General features: G+C 37.3%; 1 protein-coding gene across 1 annotated transcript; it reads right to left on the bottom strand.

Moving 5' to 3' along the window:
* Window positions 1–4,514: 4,514 nt before the first annotated feature.
* On the bottom strand, window positions 4,515–5,763 carry LOC128025445 (relaxin-like). Its single transcript, XM_052611825.1, has 2 exons — window positions 5,528–5,763; window positions 4,515–5,251 (listed from the first exon to the last, which is right to left on the bottom strand). The coding sequence occupies exons 1-2, from the start codon at window positions 5,691–5,693 to the stop codon at window positions 5,127–5,129; spliced, it is 291 nt and encodes a 96-aa protein (XP_052467785.1). The 5' UTR covers window positions 5,694–5,763; the 3' UTR covers window positions 4,515–5,126.
* Window positions 5,764–21,446: the final 15,683 nt, after the last annotated feature.

Genomic DNA, 21,446 nt, shown 5'->3' with positions numbered 1-21,446 from the left:
TCTTCCGCCCAGAAGCATCTGCAAAGCTTTCAAATGGAGGACCAGCTCGACACATAGTACCACTTCTGTCTCATCATTAACCTTGTGCATGCACTATTGCACACGGGCGCGATGCGCGGCTGTCTGCGAGTCCTTTGATGATGAAAATTACATATTGCAGACGGTGCGTTGTATGTCATATCAATCACTCACTTATAGGTACAAAATTCGAATTTATAGTTTTTCAGCTATTTTGATATCCCTAAAGTACACGTCCTTCAGGTCGATTGCTGCCAACCAATCCTGGGCTTGAACACATTTGATGGTAGCACTTTATTTTACAGTCCTGTTCCTCATGTACATACTATGTACTTATTATAGTAATTACAATAACTATGTAATAACTAGGTAGTAACCCTGAACCTACCCCTAAACCTACCCCTACCCCATGTAGTTACCTTGTGTTACCAGAACTTTCTTAGATAAATACACTGTAAGTACACTATAAGTACATGTTAGTACACGTACTGTAAAATATAGTGCAACCCATTTGATAATACGTTTTTGCGTCAACATCTTGAATGCGTGCCTGTGAAGGGCCCAATTCAAGACTCGCAGATCCAAGATAGGTCGAAGGCCACCGCTTTCTTTGGGTACAATGAAGTAAGTGCTGTAAAACGCCTTCCTTATCTCAGCTGGAGGGTGAAACATGGGGGACACCGCTCTCCTGCGTGGAGCTCAACCCGTCAGCCTTGACCGTGTCACAGCATGGGGCGGAGCCAGTGTGGAGGATGCAGGAGGGCGCCCTTGGCGATGATCAGGCTGAGACATGGCCCAAGATGGAAAGGTGGCAGCTGTCATGGTCGTGGCCAAAGTTGTCATGGCCATCCCAAGGGACTGTGGCGTGACTTTCGCCCCCACGTTCCTCAGTACCTCGGGTCTGTACTACTCCCTTGCTCACGGCAGCCTGGGCAAGCATGGCCAACAGCTCTGGGTCTGATTCGGCAGTGGCAACAACACCCGAGGGGGAGCAGCCCCACTGAATCTTCATCCTCAGAGGCCTATAGCCAATATCTTATCTGGAGGTGATCCAGATAAGAGCAGAGGGAACCAGCTCTCCTTTCATCAGGGTTGACATCAGCACACCCACTGATGAAAACTCATTCACATGAGAAATTTTCGCAGTGTCTAAAAAGAGCAAAATTCTACTTTTATCCAAATCATCAAATATGAACACCACTTTACTCTGAGCATAAATTTTGGAGTCCAGATACTGAAGGTCTACCCAAAGGATAGAAGGTCAGAAGAAGTTTGTGAAGACTATACCACTGCTCTTTAACCAAGTTAATCTCTCAAAATAGTAGGACAAACATGAAATCTACATTGTGATTGGCTTTTCCATCAGCCCAGTTCAAATTGAACTTCTGCACAGAGAATGTTTTTCCGATTCCAGCAACGTCTTTGGTGAGAACAGTCTATTGTTCAAGTGAAGGGTCAAAAATGTCATTGCAGTAGATTGGAGTGTCTTGTGAGTGTTCTGGGTGTTTTCTCCATGTGTAAAACCTCATGCTCTTCATTCATCCCTTCACATTTCCCCTCTATGATGTACATAGTCCCTTAAATAAAAACTCATACATGGTATTCATGCTGATTTTATGAATCTCTTTGACTTTGTAGAACGTCATTCACTGGTTGGTGAGAATCTTGTTGCAAGTCTTCATTCACCTCAACTCTGTGTGTATATAGAGTAGAGTGTTTACTTCTATCTTTCCACCAGGTAAAATTAAAGTGTCAGATATGACCTGTCTGATCACATTATGAATGCTCATGCATAGCTCACTAAATCTTTCAGAGTTTGCTCTCAAACTTTACATTTGGACTGAATGTTCTATTTTCTATAGAACCAAAAAGAAAAGGGGACATGTGCTATGAATTACATGCACATATACTTTTGTGTTCTACTTAATATGGCTTCTGTACCTGAAAATGTCTGGATTCTTTCTGCAAGATTTTTAAGTCTTCTTGCAGACCTTCATTTTAAGTGATCTTTAGTTAAAGAACTTTGAAATATACATAACCAAAAACTAGCGAGGTATACTATTTAAAAACAGAGGTGCATCACAAAGCTCAAGTAGTCCATCAACCTCAAAAAATGCACCATAAAAGCTGCAAAACATTTTCCAGCATATAAAATGATTACAAGATTTCCAGTTAATCTGTCACAGAGCTATCAAAAGTCATATAAACACTTTTTTGGGTTTTTTTTTTTTTACACCTTTTATATAATTTTGTGCTCATCAGTGGCCACCCCATTGACTTTCATTGTAAGGAAAAGAGGATTAACATTCTGCAACATTTCTTTTTGAGCTACATGGAAGAGAGGAAGTCCTGATTTGACACCATGAGGGTGAGTGAACTTGTCACTTGTCATATGAGTCAAAATGAGTTACTTGTCATATATTATGCAACTTTATGTATTACATAATTCTGAGTATTTCCATTAACCTGAAATCAGAGGTCACTGTTTTACTGCTGTATAGCTGAATGAACCCCTTACTATTCAAGGACACACAGCTGCATGGTTTCTGGAGATGCTTTTAAGTGTACCTCATATCTGATTAAAATAAAATGATTACAACAAATGTGTAGATTAGTAAATGACGGTGAAATTTAAATATTTCTTTACTTTATTATTTCATTTCAATGTTTTGGCTTACCTGGGGTCAGAGGTCATTGCAGGGGGGTAATTCATGGATTTATTACTCACTGACATACAAATGGAGTTTGGAGATGATTTCAGAGTCTGGAGACGAATAGCTCCATCCTCATCTCTCTCCTCATACATACTAATTTTTGAGTAAAATATCTCACTTCTCCAGGCAAAGAGGCTGGTTTAAGACATGTACATTGAGTTCATAAGAATGAAAAAAACATGCTTTCGTTGCATGGAATCCATTTATTTATTAACTGTAAAACAGTTTTTGTAAAACACTGGCTTAGTATTGCTAAACACAGCTACGAAGACCACTGAAATGTCTAAGATGTCTTTCTGAAATTAGCAAATGTCTCAAAGTCCCCCAGAAATTTGCAAAGCACTTAACAAATTATAACATTCAGATTTTTTTTTTATTTATTTTTTTATTTGATTTGATTGCATAATTCCTACAATTTAGATTTTACCTATATATTAGTCACTTTTGTTACATAATATCAAATTGTATAACAAAATATGCTGTATATGTTTGGCTTTTATCGCCTTTGATCACGCCCACTCAAAAATGGCAAATAGCTTTCATTGAATTATTATAATAATTATTACATTCTTTTTTTTCAGAAATATAATTCAATACAAAAAATCTATAATAATAATAATACAGAATCAGCAACATAGAGCATATGGGGGAATACAGAAAAGAGATAAAAAGAAATAAGAAAAAATACAATTAAAACATTCTGTAATACAAGCTTTTTTATTATAGGATACTTTTTGAAGTAATGACAACAAAAATGAAGATCAGAAGGAAATATTTTGCAGCTAGGTTTACATTTAAAAGTATTATGTTCAGACAAATAAATAAACAAAAGTCGAATTGCTTAAGTCATTCGCAATGCTTCATGGGAGTATGAGTTCTTCAGTCAAGTCAAGTCACCTTTATTTATATAGCACTTTAAACAAAATACATTGCGTCAAAGCAACTGAACATCATTCATTAGGAAAACAGTGTGTCAATAATGTAAAATGACAGTTAAAGGCAGGTCCTCTGAGACAAGGTCTTTACAGGGGATCTGTATCTGGGGCTCTAATTGTCCTGGTCTCCGCTGTTTTTCAGGGCTATAGAGGTCCTTTGAAGGAGCTGATCCACCATCTGGTCTGGATACGTACTGGATCCAGGTGACTGCAGTGACCCTCTGATCTGGATACAGACTGGATCTGGTGGCTACGGTGACCTCGGGATAAGAGAGAAACAGACTAATATTAGCGTAGATGCCATTCTTCTAATGATGTAGCAAGTACATTAGGTGTTATGGGAAATGTTCCCGGTTCTGGTTTTCCTAATTAATGCAGCCTAAAAATCTTGGATTTGGATATTAGAAGCATGTATATTCATTTAGCAACCTTGGAGATAATATAGGTCTGTCTTAACACATATTCGTTAATTTTTACAAATTCTTTATGGTGAAAATAAATAAGATTGTGACTGTTACACGCAGATCAAAAGATGTTGCACAAAACTTCAAACTACCCACCGTACATGATTAATGTTATCCTTTTAATCCCGCTCCTTCTGGAGAAGAACTCCTGCTTGTTTATCTTTTTTTAAATCTGTTTGATTTGTATGATTAAAGCTATTTCATGTCATAAAAACTTATATGAAATGTAAAACTTATTTGAATATTACATGGTTCGAACATAATGCATATGAATGGTCATATTGGATTATTGTTAACCTAAAGTTTGAGTGGCAGAAATACCCCTGAGAATGTATTCATTGATGTTTCTCAACAAATTAGGACTCATATAAAACATGTTCATGTGTTTTGTTCAAAATGCATTTATTCTCAATTTTACAGTTGGTATCTCCTGATATTGGATATAAAATACAATATTGGATAGTCTATACATGTATTACAGTATTTACTGTATACAGTATACAGTATTTGTCCCTGCTTATAGATTTTAACCTTTTTAACAACATTTTTAAAAAACATAGTAAACCATTTAACTTCATAAGCATTTAACCGCTTATAAAAGTGTCATAATAATAACATGTTTTGGGGCACATATAGTATTTGCATATGATCAAAAAATACATATTTCAGTACCTGATCTGATATCTGATTGCACTTAGGGAAAAAAAGTATAGGTTCGGTTCATACCAAATAGGTTATAGGCTTATTTCAGGGTGAACTATTCCCTTAAAAGTACCTCTAAAAAAGACAGCTTTCTTTTCGATTAAATCTTGGTGCTCTTTAAATGTTGCCACATTTAAAGAAATTATTTTTTGCATTTGAAGAATGCCTTGGAAAACAACATTTTTCAAGTATGTTAAAGCCATTTTAACTTTGAGTTATGTAATTCAGGTCCTCAAAAAAAAAAAGTTTAAGTGCATTTTTCCCAGAGAAGATGATGAAGTCAGGAGTGTTTCTCAGCACATGCGAACAAGATCACTTTTTCTACATCCCACTTGACAGCACGTGGAGGGCAGCGCTTCGTATGCCTCTCTTCTTACTCGATCCATTTCTGACTCCACATCAGGCTCAATTTTATAATCTGTGTAAAATCAAATACATGCATTGTACATGATTTCAATTTCCTCCAAAGTCCATGCTGTAAAACGGATGTAAAACTGAAATCTATACAGCAGGTGGCACACAAGCCAAATCTGAAACAGCACAGTTTTACTACTTACTACTATTTCTGCAATGTATTTGTGTGGCAGAAATATTAAGAGCAGTAAGCTGTTCCAAATTTAGCCACGTTTTGTTGTACTCAATTAGACTGTCATGATGACTGATCAAACAAAAACTAAATATATAGGCTACTAACCATTTATGGGGTCCTCTGTTTGGCCCCGCCTCCATCTGGAACCCCCACATGTGTAGACGACCGCCCGAAAAAACTCACGGCCACAGAGTCTCAGAGCTTTCTGGGCCTGGGCTGAATCTGCCCATGCAGCCAACACCAACAGCATCACCAGCAGCACAGCTTTCATTGCTGGAAAGAGTGTAAAAGCAGAGTCTTCTGGTGAGGTTATGAAAGTCTTTTGTTTTCTGACCTCAGAACGTCTTCATTTATATACAACGAAAGCCGTGATTCACGTGTCATTGACGCACTTCTTTTCCATGACCTTTTAAATGAGACAAAATGACCCACAAAACAGAGAATTCTATTTGACAAAATGGGTCAGTTGGTTTTAAATACATAGATGATGTACAAATGGTGTATAAAAATACAGCTAATTTAACAAAGTGCCGTGAGGTCTTCGTTTTATTTGCTACAGCAAAGTGCTCTTTAATGATGTTTTAGACATGCATGCCTATCAAGCTGAATATGGTAAATATATGGTCAATTTGAGCATGTGTCACACCAGCATTATGGAGTGACACCAGGATAATGAGACCATGCTCTTCCTCCCAAACCTTGTTAATTTGACCTAAAAAGCTGAGCACCATAATGAGCCGATTTATTTCTGGCTGGCAAACACTTTGTTGCCAAGTGCTTCCACACAACATCACTGTTTTACAGGATAACCGTACCATCCTGCAGTATTTGGCACAGCCGTTCACATTTTTTATGCTATTGTTAAAACAGCACCTTGAGTGACAGTGCAATTTCCTTTGAACAAACGGATGTGAGAGAGTTGAACTCATTTGGCCACCGAAATAAGGACAATTTTGGTACTTTGTAAAGCTTTTTTTAACTGCACAAAGTATGAATTTTCTCTCTGTGTTGTTAGTTTCTAAAGTATTTGTTGGGATTGTTGACCCAGGCAGGGCATAGAAACAAAAGACATGCTATAAAACCTTATCTATGATGTTTATAGACAAGAAGTTGTAAAATCTCTAATACTACATGAGCACTAGTCATCTAGCACTGAACACCAGATTTTCAAATGCTAGTTTTCCAGTAATCTGGTAGAGATCATTTATATTTTATTTGTCCGTTTGAGAAAGTTTGTTCTCAGAGTAGGAAAATATAATTGATAATCAACATAATACTGACATCGCTAAATTAAATGTCTGAATATCTCATAACTCAAGTGTCCTTGTTCTCGTGAAGGCCTATATTTATTCATTACTTATTTATGTAGTATTATTTAGTTCTTAAATCAAATCTGCATAGTGTGGCAAAAAAAAAAAAAAAAAAAAACTAAAGCATATAAACTGAAATGAATAAATTAATGAATCTAGCCAATTATATAAAATAATTTGTTAGTTTGTCATTTTTTGGGTGACCCAAAATAAAAATTCTGAATAAGTTGTTCCCAGCATATAGGAGTTTCTTTCTACTGCTGAACACAAAAGAAGGTATTTTTGTAAATGTATGGAAGTCCATGGCTGCCAGCAACTGGTTGGTTACCAACATTCTTCTTTTGTATTCTCATACAGGCTCGGAACAACCCGAGGGTGAGAAAATTATTATAGAAGTTAAGTTTTTGGATGAGCTATCCCTTTAATTTAAATCAAATTAAATTCGAACTTTTTTCAGTTATATAGCTGTCCAAGCTAAACCATTATTACCCTTCTTAAAGCTTTAATGCATCAAGCCTTTCGACAATGACACTTCAAACTGAAGACAAACTGAACTGAAATGACTGAAGTGTTGTTTAAATGAGGTTGATGAAGGAATGAGGGTGGAAACACTGAGAAGCTCACGCCATCCAATAGTTGAAATTCCATCTCAACAAGTTCAGCGGAAGACGTTGTGTGGCCTAGTTCTTCAGTTCAAACCTGTCAGCATGTTGCCCTTTCAAACATATAGGAGGTTATCATTATTAATAGAGGTATTACTGATTAAGAATATGTATTTATTTATCCACTTAACTAAGCAATTTGATTAATTTAAGATGTGTTTGTTTGTCCACCAGGGGGCGCATTGAAAACGTGTTCGTGCAGTAGGTCGAGCTCTTGTTTTTGAACAACACGGTCACTCTGTGCCGCATTCCTAGAAAGCCATACACTCCTCACTCAGCTGACAGTCTTGGCAGATCTTTTTGCATAAGGTGGGGTTTACTGTAACGTTCACCTTCTGAAAATAACCTGTTTTCAACCTGCTGTGACTTGCCTCACCCATTTCAACATACATTGTAATGCTTTTAGGTGAGGGATCCAGTTCTGCATGCCCTTTTATTTCCCAATAACTATCTCTTGTTAATTGCTTTCTTCAAAACATTATACACAAACACATGCCTACGAGAAAACTGATATTTACTACCAAAATAGAGACTTTAATTATCAAGCCAGTCCTCCACGTCAGTTTTGCTGCTGTATAACCAGTCATTTTGTCAATATTGGGCATGTATTTAATATTGTTATTGAAATAAAATAATAAGTACATAGTTAACTTTGAATAACCTCAAAGATGATTATCTGTTTTAGCTTACACTGATGATTTCCTGGAGGAGGAAGTTGTGAAATATGGTGTAACAGGTGTATGACCAAACAGCGGGCAATGATAAGCTGTTTACTCTAAGTATGGAAGTGTCAGAGCTAAAGATAGCTGAAGATAACACTTTACAATGAGGTCCCATTAGTTAATGTTAGGTAATGCATTAACTAAAATGAACTAGCAATGAGAAAAAAATAAAATAAATACATTCATCTTTGTTAATATCACTTAAAAAAAATACAGATGTTCATTAGTTAATGTCAGCTCATGTCAGGACCATTACATAATGTTAAGAGATGCATCTTTAAAGTGTTGATACATGTTTTTAATTTTTTTTTTTTGGGGGGGGGGGGGCAGATTTGGCCATTACATCACTTACTCAACCAGTGGACCCTCTTCAGCTGATAAAAAACATCACAATGACCCACAAGTAATCTATTCAACTTCAAATCCATAATAAAGTTCACTTCCACAATGTACTGTAAGTTCACTGTGTTCCACTTGTTTAGCCTGGGGGTTTACATCACATCATCTTTGTATCAACCATGCAGAGGTCATGGTCTGTGAGATGATTGAACCGCAAACCAACTGAAACGTGGCCATGAGCTTTATCATTAATGTGTATAAACAGACAATCACATGGCTTTAAAAAAAACTATTACATTTTATGCAATTGCACTATATGAAACATTTTGATTCAAACATATTATAATGACTTTACATTTAAATACACACACACAATATTCAACCCAAATGTTGTCCCAACAGAACAGAGCTGTCTGAACAAACCGTTTCATATTGAACAGTGCTGCTGATTTATTTGTTTAGGGGCTCCCAGCATGCATTGCAGCATGAATCAATTATGTCATTACTGTTGTAGGAGTATTGTTTTGACCTTTTTTGATCCTGTTGATGTTGTTGTTGTCAGTGTTACTTATTTGCAATGAAATGACTTATCTATCAGCATGTCAAGGGTCCTTTAAAAATCAAACAACAGACACTTAAGGCACAGCTGCATAGATTAACATCAGTGAAGTGTATATACACAGTTACTTGTATTTATTTATTTTCATTATATTTTTAGGAGAATAATATTTTAATTCAGTAAGGTTGTATTACATTGATCAAGTGACATTAACAGTATTTATAATGTTACAAAAAATTTATATTCCAGATAAGTGCCTTGGTAAGCATAAGAGACTTATTTGGAAAACCTTAAATGATAGCAATTTTTACTATTTCAAACTAATAATAATAATAAAAAATAAAAAATAATAAAAAGATTCAGAGAACATGATTAATTGTATTTTGGAAATTATTCTAATCAGAGGTGTAAAATACCTAAAAGTAACTAAAGTATATTTTCTGGGACTGAGTACCAAAGATATAAGCAACTTTTAGTCTCTACCTCACTAAATTTTTGATCAAGTTTCTGTACTCTTTACTCCACTACATCTGAAATGAGTGTTGCAATTACACACTACATTTTACATGGCCCCTAGTTTTTCCGCAGAAGTTTATTTATGCTACAAAAGATGTGACATTGCCAACTACAGGGCACTGAAAGTACCACATCTTGTGCATTTTCCCCTTACCCAAACTTGTCAACAAGGCTACTTTACATGAATTTGAGTTTGTTAGCAGCAGTCGTGAATCACAGGTGTTTTATAAATGAGATGAAGACATGACTGCAGCTGCCAATGAGACCGAAACCAGCACATCCAGTGAGAAGGCTTTGACTTTATTACATTATTTTATTTATCCATTACACTGAAGAGAACTTTTTGAGGGATATTTTTTTTGTTTTTGCAATTTTGAGGCGTTTTATTTTGGATTCAGAAAATAAGTGAGATTGCTCTCCTCACAAATCAACTCTCTCTTGTGTGTGCGTGTGTGTGTGTCTGTGTCTATGTGTGTGTGTGTGTGTGTGTTTTCTGGGCCTTGTCTTGAACTTTTGTCACTTCCTTTCTCCTGTGGTTCTTTTAGTCAGTTGTATCTTATCTTATCTGTATCTTATCTTAGCTTGTTAGCCTCATGTATACTGTACATACAGCCCTAGTGTTTCTTTAGTTCATTGTGAGTTGTTGAATGTAAGAGTTGTCTGTTTGCCCGTCATTCTGTTCTTTGTTCCCTGTGGTTTTGGCTGATTGTTTGTTCTAGCTTTTCCCTGAAGTGTCTGCACACAGATCCTTGCCTCTGAATGTTTCCTCAGCTTCTCCACAACGTTACGGTTTCTGACTCGATGTCTCTTTCACTTGTGCATCTTTGAGCCTATATTTAGTATAAGTATAATACTTAAAGGTGCCATCTGTAATGTTTGGCAAAAAAAACAAATCATACTCCACATTCCATACCAGATGGGGGCAGTATGCCTCAATAAAGTTAACTGGTCTACTCTAGAGTAACAATCGAGAAACGGCATAGTCTCTATGTTCCGCCCCTACTTTCACAACAACACTACAGCCATAGCCGAAGCGTTCACACCGCCGGCGTCGAGAGCGTCAAAAATCGCTCTTGCCGCTCTGCTCACGACGCTGCAGAAAGATTTGTGAGCGCTCAGATGCTCTGACGTAGATCGAATGCTTATTTTGTATTTAAAGCAGCCGCAAAGCAAACAAGCTTGTTGTTAACAAGGAGTTATAACCTCATTAAATATTGTTTTGGACGAAATATTAGGATCCTTTACTTAAAATGAACAATCTCAGACACCTTGGTCCACGTATCACTTTTAATAAATTTTTTTATGTCCCTGTAGGCAAACAGGGACACATCATAGATTAATACAAACGCTAAACAGCAATAATCAACCTGTCCTTTATTCTGCTTGAGAACTAATGTGCCAACTCTCAAGCATTCACCGGGACACACGCAATTGACTCTTTTCACACGCTTTCACGCCACACATCAATTTTTTCACGCACAGAAAAACCACGAAGCAAAGAGGACACGGAGACCAACGGACTAGACAGAGCAGGTTAGTTATGATACATAGGGCTGTGCAAAAAATCGAATGCGATTTTCATGCACCTCTCATCAGTAAAGATGCTCCTGTAATTAGAAGTATATCTCCAGCATGTGCATTCAGATCAGGGTTGCCAGGTTTTCACAACAAATCCTGCCCAGTTGCTTCTTAAAACTAGTCCAAAACTAGCCCAATCGCGTTTCCGGGAGGTTCGCCAATAAAAATTGCTTCCCGGGGTTAAAATATAAATTTTTGGGAAGGGTTTCCCTGGTAAAATTAGCATTTTAGGGGCTAAATATCACATTATTGGTATTGGGATTGCTTCAAACCGCAGACATGAAAAACAACCGCAGACTTGGCAACACTGGTTCAGGTGGAGCGGCAGTAACTGCACAGAGCCTTAGTCTACCGACAACTAACACAAAATCGCTTTCAAAATCGACAAAGAATCGCCTGCGATTTTAACATCGATGTTGTGTAGATTGTCATTGAATTACGGCTCTGTGTAGTAAATGCCAACCAGTGTTGCCAAGTCTGTGGTGGTTGTTTTTCATGTCCGCTGGTCACAGCGACCCCAATACAAATAACGTGATATATAGCCCCTAAAATGCGAATTATACCAAGGCAACCCTGCTAAAGAAACTATATTTTAACCCCGGGAAGCAATGTTTTATCGGGGAACCTTCTGGAAGCGAGATTGGGCTAGTTTTGAGAAGCAACTGGGCAGGATTTGTTGTGAAAACCTGGCAACCCTGATCTGAACACACGTGCTGGAGATATACTCCTGATTACAGGAGCGTCTTTACTGATGATGAGATGTACATGAGTAAAGACATGCACAGCCCTATATAATAAAATGGGTAATGTTAAGTTATAGCTAGCTAATTATCAAACGCAGCTACGGTTAGCCATCGCTAACATTAGCATGTTTATCGAACAGCCTTCGATACATTTCTATGTTATAACTTACTGAAAACAAATACACAAACATATAAAACAAACTTCTAGCAAAATACTAACAGCATCTAACTTGCAAGTTCGAAGTCGAACCTCATTTCTTTCAGGTCCATCAGTTAAAAGCAGTGCCGATGTTTACTCTGGTATTCTTATCGGATTTGATTTGTGATTCTGAGCGCGGTTGTTTCCCTCCCTTGCGAAAATGACATCATCGCCCTTATTTCTTCTCATTCTTTTGATGCGTGTAGGTCATGTTATGGATACTTTTACCTCAATTTCTGCATATGGCACCTTTAAGTACTGTTAAAATCAGATACTTTTACTCAAGTTGTTTTAAAATTGGTGACTTGTAACGTGTAGTGGAGTAATTTCATTTGAATGTATCTGTACTTTTACTCAAGGATGGTTTTCAGGGACTCTTCACACCTCTGTTTCTAACGTATCTCTGTTGTATGTTTCATACTGTACTTTTAACACCCACAGACTCGTATGATCTGACCCCATTTTAACAGAGGTAACTTTAACCCATTTGGCTGACTGTAACAAGCTGTTGCAAATCTTCGCTAAGCTGCGCTGGATCTGCATCATTAAAATGTTTACGCCTTCGGTGGAGAAGCGTCGCACCAGTGTGAGGTGAGGTAACTGGAGAGGACAGGGCTGGACGGATGGAGGAGAAAGTTAAGCAATCAGATCAGGTGTTGAAACAAGAGAATCATAGAAGGGGGTGGGTGAGGGATAAAGATAGCAATCATCTATTTCATCTATTTTGACGTATGATTCATATCTGTATCAAAAACAGGGCAGGATGATTTATAGGCCAAAGGTTAATACTTAAGGATTTTTGGTAAATCCCTATAAGAATGAGCAATAGTGGTGCTTTAGAAAAGACCACTAATAACACGGAGGAAACACAGTACTTTCTGAATTTTTTTTAATCACCTTCCTGTCAAAAACATGACACATTTTTTGGGAAAACTTTCAAAAATGACAGTTCCTCAAAAGTTAAATCTGTCACATTTCGCATCTTAGACTTTCATTTTATCTTCAAAAACAAAGTGAAAATATTTTCGATGAAACCTGAAGGTTTTCTGACACCTAAATTTGATGCTTCAAAAAGTTCATAAAGACATTGTACAAATAATCCAAATGAATTGAGCTGTTTCTAAAGAGACTTCCAAGTCTACTAAAGAGACACAATCACATAATAATTGTTATTAATATTTCTTAAAATAACCATTCTTAGTATGAATACATTTCTTATGTATAAACATATGGACGTACTTGTTCCACTATAAATAACATTTTGTGGAATGAAAAGTTTCTGTGAATGTTAAATGTTCTTTGTGGATCCATTAATATCAATTAAGAACCTTTATTTTTAAAAGTGTAAAAGCCTCAATTAAATCTATTCATCAAACTGATTCGATTTATTCATCAAATCATATAAAGTGACTGTCTCTTCAGTAGACTTGGATTAAACCGCTCAATTCATGTGGATTTATTTTTACCGTGTCTTCATTAACTTTCTGAAGGTTGAAAGTTAGAAGAATGGACTTCCAATGGACAGACAGAAATCTATCAGATTAAATTCAAAACTAATTCATTTGTGGGTCGAAGATGAATGATAATGTTAAGGGTTTGGAACAACATGAGGGTAAACAAATGATGACAGACTTTTCTTTTTAGGTTGAACTCTACCGTATGTAAAGACAGCATTATGACCATTTCATGTGACTCCATCAATCAAAGCTGTTCAAGTATCGCAGCAATAGCATTGCAGTTTAATACAGATTCATTAAATAGTCAGTCGTATTTGGTGCAGTGCTTGTCCACTCATGCAGAGATTCTGTAGTGCTGGACTGAGGCTAAGGTCAACATACTCAATGGAAGATCAATGGACTTCTGGATCTGTTTGGTTAAGTAGTTTTTCACAGCAAAGTGAGACTTATGTTTCAACTACGAGGCCATGTGTGCTGAATCGATCCTGACCTGAAAAACCGACACATGTGTTTTGAAGGTACACACAGGTGCAAAGTGCAGTGCAGGTGTGTCCACTGGATCCAACACTTACAGGGGACTTACAGCTTCAAGATCCAGTGACAGCATGTGACCTGCAGAAATGTTCAAGTGGGTGGACCTACATAAAACTGGGTGGGCAAAGTGTAGCGTATGAAAACTGGAACAAATGTATTTCTCATTGGTAAATGCATCCATAATAAAAGTAATGTTAACTAAAGGAAGTTTATTGTAAAGCATTACCTCAGTCTGAGACAACGGGTCATCGTAGATGATTTCATAATCAGGTGTCTCTATCAGTTTGTGTTTAAAGGAGAGTAAACATTGAGGACTGCAGAAATGTGCACAGATGCAAATTAGGCAGTTTGTTGTGGCAAACAGGATCTAGCATAACGTTTATATATTTATTTCCTCAAACTACACATCTATTTAGCATATCAAACACTGTACCTATGCTAATATGATGTTTAAAACATGCTTGGCTCAGATGTTTTTAAATCCATCACCCGCAGGTGGTCTGGCTTCATTTGTAAATGTTTTGGATTCAGGGCTAACACTTAGTTTCAATTGGGATATTCAATATATTCTTTTTAAAGGAGTGGACCATCCTGCCACAGCACAAATATTTTTCAGCGTAGAGCCTCAGAAGGCTGTTTGGTGATGGCATTTCCCTTGTTTTTACCCCCAAAACCTACAAACAATTGGTCAAATCCATGCCACTGAACTGTGTGATCGACATAGATCAACACCCATACATCTGGTCCTAGTCCACTTAGCATTCAGACTGTCATTTTTGACAGCGAGTCTAAAGATACCGAAACTAAAGGCATAGATACATTCAAATTGTAATACATTCTGATTATCCGGGTTGAATGACGTATATTTCATGACAGAACTCACCGAACACCCCAGCCAAAAGGTGTCCATTCACAGATCATTCTGCTCAGTACAGAATAATGCCATCTGGACAGCGTGCTCATTTTTGCATGTACTTATGAATTAATTTTCACCACCTGCAAACTCACAAAGAGCTCATTAAAGGAACTTTACCTCCTCGTTGCTCCACGTTTGCCCTCTGCTCATTTTGTTTTTCTATACACCAATCGTTCAGATGTCGCATATAGCGTCGCATCTTGTCCTTACTTCCTGTTTTTGGTTCGTTTAGAAGTATTTGGTCCATGTTGCATTCATATTTCATTCAAACCTCACCAGATCACATCTTTTAAGCAGTCTCGGTCCACTTGTTCGGTGCGCACCAGGGTTCAGATGGCAGCATTCACACTTACTTAAGTGAACTGCATTAACAAAACAAACGCACCAGAGTTCTCTTCAATCGGACCAAACTTGAAAAGTGTGAACACACTCCAAGAAGTCACACATCACTATCAGCTGGGGAAAAAGACCACTTGCAGCCTCCCAGACCACTTGCTGGAAACATAACTGAGTCGAAACAACCTTGGGATTGTACTCAGGCCTAGGTCACAGTAAGACTTTAACTAGCCATAGGGCAAAATCCATAAAAGAAGCGCTGATAGAAAGAACCTGGCCAGCCAGACCTTCCAAGATGATTGAAAAATCCCATGAAGGAATTTTTATTTTATTCTGTTTCATCGACCCTTGAATGAAACAGAAAACCAGAGGGTGACGTCCAACAGAAACACCTCCCATGGGCACGTTCAGCAGATATGGCTGCCACATAAACCTTAAGAGTGGCAAGGGCAACCCTTTTAAAAAATTTATTCTGCAGAATCTCGAAATGAACTCGATCTAGTTTGCATTGTCTACACCAAGAGGCAAAAGGCAAGAGGCAAAGCTTCCACTTAAGGCTGCAGCAGAGACTCGTATCTCATATCTCAGCCGAGAGACCAGAACACATTAATGCACTCCGCTCAGGGTCCACACCCATGATCTCTGTAAATCCGGATGAGAATCCCAAATCATACCCTGAGCCTGAGTCAGCAGGTTGTGTCTGAGGGGAACCTCCCAAGGAGCGCCGGCTAGCAGACTTACCAAGAACGAGAACCACATCCGAGTGGGCAAGAACGGGGCCACCAACAACAGATGTTCAACTTTGTCCACCCGTACTCTGAACAGAACCGCTAAGAGTAAACAGATTGGCAGGAAAGCATAAAGTCTGGTTCTGGGCCTCTTCCATATGACACACACCCACTGAGGGTGTAACCTCCATTCTCCAACCTGCACAGGGGGCGAGAATGTAGTCTTTCTTGGGGATTCAGGTACGAAACCACAGTCATGTTGTCAGTGTTGCTCCTCAGAAAGAGTAAGAACCGTTTGAATGCCAGAAACACTGCCAACATCTCCAAAGGATTTATGTGCCTGGCACAATACACTTCTGTCCAAACAGAGCAAAAGTAGCAAAGAACATGACGAAAATGCTGTTCTATGGGCAACAGATAATCTGCTTTCACAGTGATATGAGCATATGCTACAGTATGTATTCTCGGGGGGGGTGCTAGGATACTGGACAATAAAATGGCCTGATGGTATAAGGGCTTCAGGCATTCATCACACTGAAGGTGTTCCCATAGTGACCACTTCACAACGTAAAAGTGAACCTAAGAAAGGGAACTCTTCCTTTTGAAACAGGAACATACTGAAGGACTCATCGTAACTCAGTCAGTTTTAGATATGGATTTTCTACTTGATTGTAGGATATTGAGGTAAATAAATACTCGTTCTGGAATGTATTTGATTGGAGAAAAATCTGTTTAGTTCTTTATTTTTGGTGCATTTTCTCAGAAGAGAAAGAGTGTCATTTTGAAATAAATGGATAAGTTGTCATTATTTAGCATAGCATCAAAGCAAAGTCATAAAAAGGGTTTTGTAACTGTCATAACTTTGATTTCATGGCAACTTTAACTGATGTTTTGTCTACAGGGAATGTTCCCAAGCTAAAGAAAATGAAATGCACTATTTTACAGAACATTGAAAAGTTCAAATGAGGCCAAAATGCTGTAACTTAAATTATAAATACAGTATGGCCACCAGAACCACCTATTAAAAAAAGCTTGAACTTTTCTATAGAAAATGCTCTCAACATACAGTTGTGGACAAAAATATCACCCCCTTGGCGAATATGATCAAAGAAGGCTGTGAAAGGCTGCATTGTTAATACTTTTGATCTTTTATTTTAAAAATACACAAAAAGGTATCCTTTCATTGGATAATAAGCATTTAAAATGGGGGGAAATAATATGTGTATCTCTAACATCTCCACAATTAATGCCAGCTTTTATTCAATATTTTTTTAAACTTCCATTTGCCAATTTAACAGGTCTACACTTTCTCCTATAATGCCTGATGAGGTTAGCGAACACCTGACAAGAGATCAGAGATCATTCCTTCATCCAGAATCACTTCAGTTCTTCAGTTCACTCCTCTCATTTTCTATAGCATTCAGGTCAGGGAACTGGAACGGTCATTGCAGAAGCTTGGTTTTGAGCTCAGTGACCTATTTCTGGGTTGTTTTTGAGGTTTGTGTTTGGGTTATTATATAGTTGGAAGATCCAAACATGGCCCATTATAAGATTTCTAACAGAGTGAGTCACTTACAGATTTTTTATTTGTTGGTATTTGATAGAATCCATGATGCCATGTGTCTAAACAAGTTGTCCAGGACCTCCAGCAGAAATATAGGCCCACAACATCAAAAATACAGCAGTATATTTCATTGTACACATGGAATACTTGTTAACTCTGTGTTCACCAAACCAATCTTGAGTGTTTGCTGCTAAAAAGCTCATTTTTAGTTTAATCTGATCATAGAAGCCAGTCCCATTTGAAGTTCCAGTCATGTCTGATAACTGAATGCTTTAGTTTGTTTTTGGATGAGCTAGGATAAATTTTCTTTTAACCCTGCCAAACAACATGTGTTGATGTAGGTTCTATTTGACAATTTTTTTAAGGTTTTCTGAACCCGAGATTCAACAATTTTCTGCAATTCTCCAGTTGTGGTCCTTGGAGAGTCTTTAGCCACTCAAACTCTCCTCCTCACCGTACATTAGGACGATATAGACACACATCCTCTTCCAGGCAGTTTCGTAATATTTTATGTTGATTGGAAATTCTTAATTATTTTCCTGATGGTGGAAATGGGAATTGTCACTGCTCTAACTCTTTTCTTAAAGCCACTTCACCAACTTGTGAGGGTCAATTATCTTTTGCTGCACTTCAGAAATATGTTCTTTGGTTTTTCTCATTGTGATGGATGATTAAGGGAATTTGGACTTTGTTTTCCCCTCTCTTTATATTTCTGTGAAACAGGTAGCCATGACTCAATAATCTAATAGGGGAAGTCGTGGCCTAGGGGTTAGAGAGTTTGACTCCTAACCCTAGGTTGTGGGTTTGAGTCTCGGGCCGGCAGTTCCACGAATGAGGTGCCCTTGAGCAAGGCATCGAACCCCCAGGTGCTCCCCGGGCGCTGCAGCATAAATGGCTGCCCACTGCTCTGGGTGTGTGTTCACAGTGTGTGAGTGTGAGTGTGTGTGTGTGTGTGTGTTCAATGCTGTGTGTGTGTTCACTGCTGTGTGTGTGCACTTTGGATGGGTTACACGCAGAGCACGAATTCTGAGAATGGGTCACCATACTTGGCTGTATGTCACGTCACTCATTTCATGTTTATAATCACGCTGGAGTGCTCAAAATTGTGAATATGAATGGGAATGGGATATTTTACTCATAAGAATTTCTAGGGGGGGCAAAACTTTTATTACATAATGGTATTCCCCCCGTTTTATTTTGTATTATCCAATTAAAAGATACATTTATGTAATTTTTTTTAAAATAAAAGATTAAAAGGATTAACAAGGCAGATTAATTTTCACAGCCTTTTTCGAGCATATTTACCAAGGGGGCCAATATTTTTGGCCATGACTGTAGTTACAGTCACAGTTTTCAGCTGGAGATGTTTGGAGCTATCACTGGATGAAAGTTTCCATCCAAAAATGTAAATCCTGTCATTGTTTACTCACCCTCATATTGTTCCAAACCTCAATGACTTTCTTTCTTCTGTGGAACACAAAAGAAGGTACTTTGAAGAATGCTGGTAACTAAGTAGTTTTGGTTCCCATTTACTACCATTTAAAGACCACAGTTTTTTTTTAAATAAAACATTTAAGGAAGTCAATAGGAACCAAAACCATTTAATTACCGACATTCTTCAAAATACCTTGTTTTCTATTTCAGAGAAGGAATTTTTTTTAGGAATATATATTGTCTAGGCATACACTAGCATATAAACTAAGCTAATAGACACTGACTACAAGCCACACAGCTCAAATTTTGAAAGGTACTGACAGCTAACAACTCTGATATGTATAAGACAGCACTGTAAAAAATTTCTTGTTGTTTTTACAAAAACTTTTTGGCAGCTGTGGTTGCCAGAATAATTTTGTAAAAATACAGAAAACTGTAAACACATTTACGTCAAAAACTGTTAATTTTACAATATAAAGCTGTAATTTACAAACAAGAAAATGTGAATATAAACCAGTAAATTCAACAACACACAAAATTAAATCTGTTTTGTACCTTGAAAATACTGACAACCACCATAATAATAAAGATGGTACTGTATAAGAGAAAGCCACATGAAGTATCAAAGCTCATCACAAGTAGCTTCACCAAAAGCAGAAGTATATATTAACATATAGAAGGTGCACATTTATGGAAACACAAAACACCATCATGGTAACACACGTGATACTTAAATAATGCAAAAAACTTTCATTAAGCAACAGAAGATGTAACATAAAGCTCAAATGTACATAACTGATAACAAGAACTATTTAAAAACATGATTATTTAAACAAAATACTTTCAAACGTGGAGTGTCACGCAGGGAATTCTGGGAATATCAGTTTACAGTTTTAGACTGTAAATTATACATTGATTTGTTCTTTTTTTACTTCTAAAAGCTGTATAATTAACAGAATTTTACTGTAAATTTACATTAAATGCTTTGTTAGATCTTTTACAGTTTTTCCCTGTATATAGTACGGGAACTTACTGTTAACCTATTATCAGTTTTTTTCCGTAGCGTTTTTACAAAATTTTACAGTTAAAATTACACTTATTTTTTACAGTGAGACAAATAAAACATCATAACGTAAAGGAACTCTTTCACACATATTTCAAAACAATATGTGTTTTATCTGAATCTAAAGTACGAAGCTGAAGCTGAAGTATGTAATGAAGTTCTTACACCTCTGTAGGTGCAGCCTTGCAGATCACTACAAACCCTGAAGGACTGTGACAACCATACTACATGACAGTCACTGAGTCATCTATGGCCTGTAAATGAATGCTTTTCTTGGAACAGCCTCTCAATTTTCTGAACTATGTCTTTGATGTGTGATAGTGATGAGTAGAAATGATACAGAATTGTTGCCATTGACAAGTATATTGATTTGTGTGATAGATGTGTGTAGTTATAACACAGTATAATCTATTTAAAAAAATGTTTGATGAGCTGTGAGATGGGTCAAAGATTTTCGAGGGCGATTCATATAAAACATACAGTATATTACTCTGGTTTGGGTAAATGTGTAATACATATATCATGTTCACCTTTCTGAAGAAAATAATGACCTTCACTTTCAGCATTACCAGTAGCAGAGAAATCCCTCTGAATATAACGTGAGACAAATCTCTCTAGACCAACTCATCGTCCATCTGAGAATGAAAGATCTGTGACAGCGTTTATTTCCGATAGGGCACTTTCCTCTTCTGTAGAAAGAGGAAGTGTGTATTTGGATATGTGAGAGGTGGGGGCAGTTTCACAGTGAGGTTTAAGAGATATGACATGTTGCCAACCTTTCACAATGAAAGAACTTCAAAAACGATTTCCCATACAGAAGCAATACAGAACTTCACTTAACTGTCAGGAAGATGTGCAATATAAAAGCTCTACACTGTGTTGATTGTCTCAGTATTGCCGACATTTCTAGGCCAGTCGTTCAGCGCTTCGTTACAGCCATCATTTATAACATGCTATTTTTTTGTACTACTCTTCAAAATGTAATTTCTTCTCATGCACATTCACTTTAGTATTTCATATAAGGGAATTTACAATTGTCTATTAGTTTTGTAAACTGCTTTGCTTTTGGAGCAGCTGAACCATAATGTGTTAGTTTATGTTAATGTTTCCAGTGCTTCCTTTGGTACTGATATATAAATAGTGTTGAGAGCCGTGTGCACTGTGTTATAGTCCTGAATAGCTGCTTTGTTGAGTGTTAAGTTACAGTACACTCCTGAAGCAGTCATGAGCTTAAGTGTGTGTGTGTGTGTGTGTGTGTGTGTGCGTGCGTGCGTGCGTGTGTGTGTGTGTGTGGGTGCGTGTGTGTATGTGTGTGTGTGTGTGAGAGAGAGAGAGAGAGAGAGAGTGAGAGAGAGAGTGAGAGA

This window comes from Carassius gibelio, chromosome A2 (assembly GCF_023724105.1).
Source record: "Carassius gibelio isolate Cgi1373 ecotype wild population from Czech Republic chromosome A2, carGib1.2-hapl.c, whole genome shotgun sequence".
NCBI lineage: Eukaryota > Metazoa > Chordata > Actinopteri > Cypriniformes > Cyprinidae > Carassius > Carassius gibelio.
This window is presented reverse-complemented; position numbering and strand designations above follow the sequence as displayed.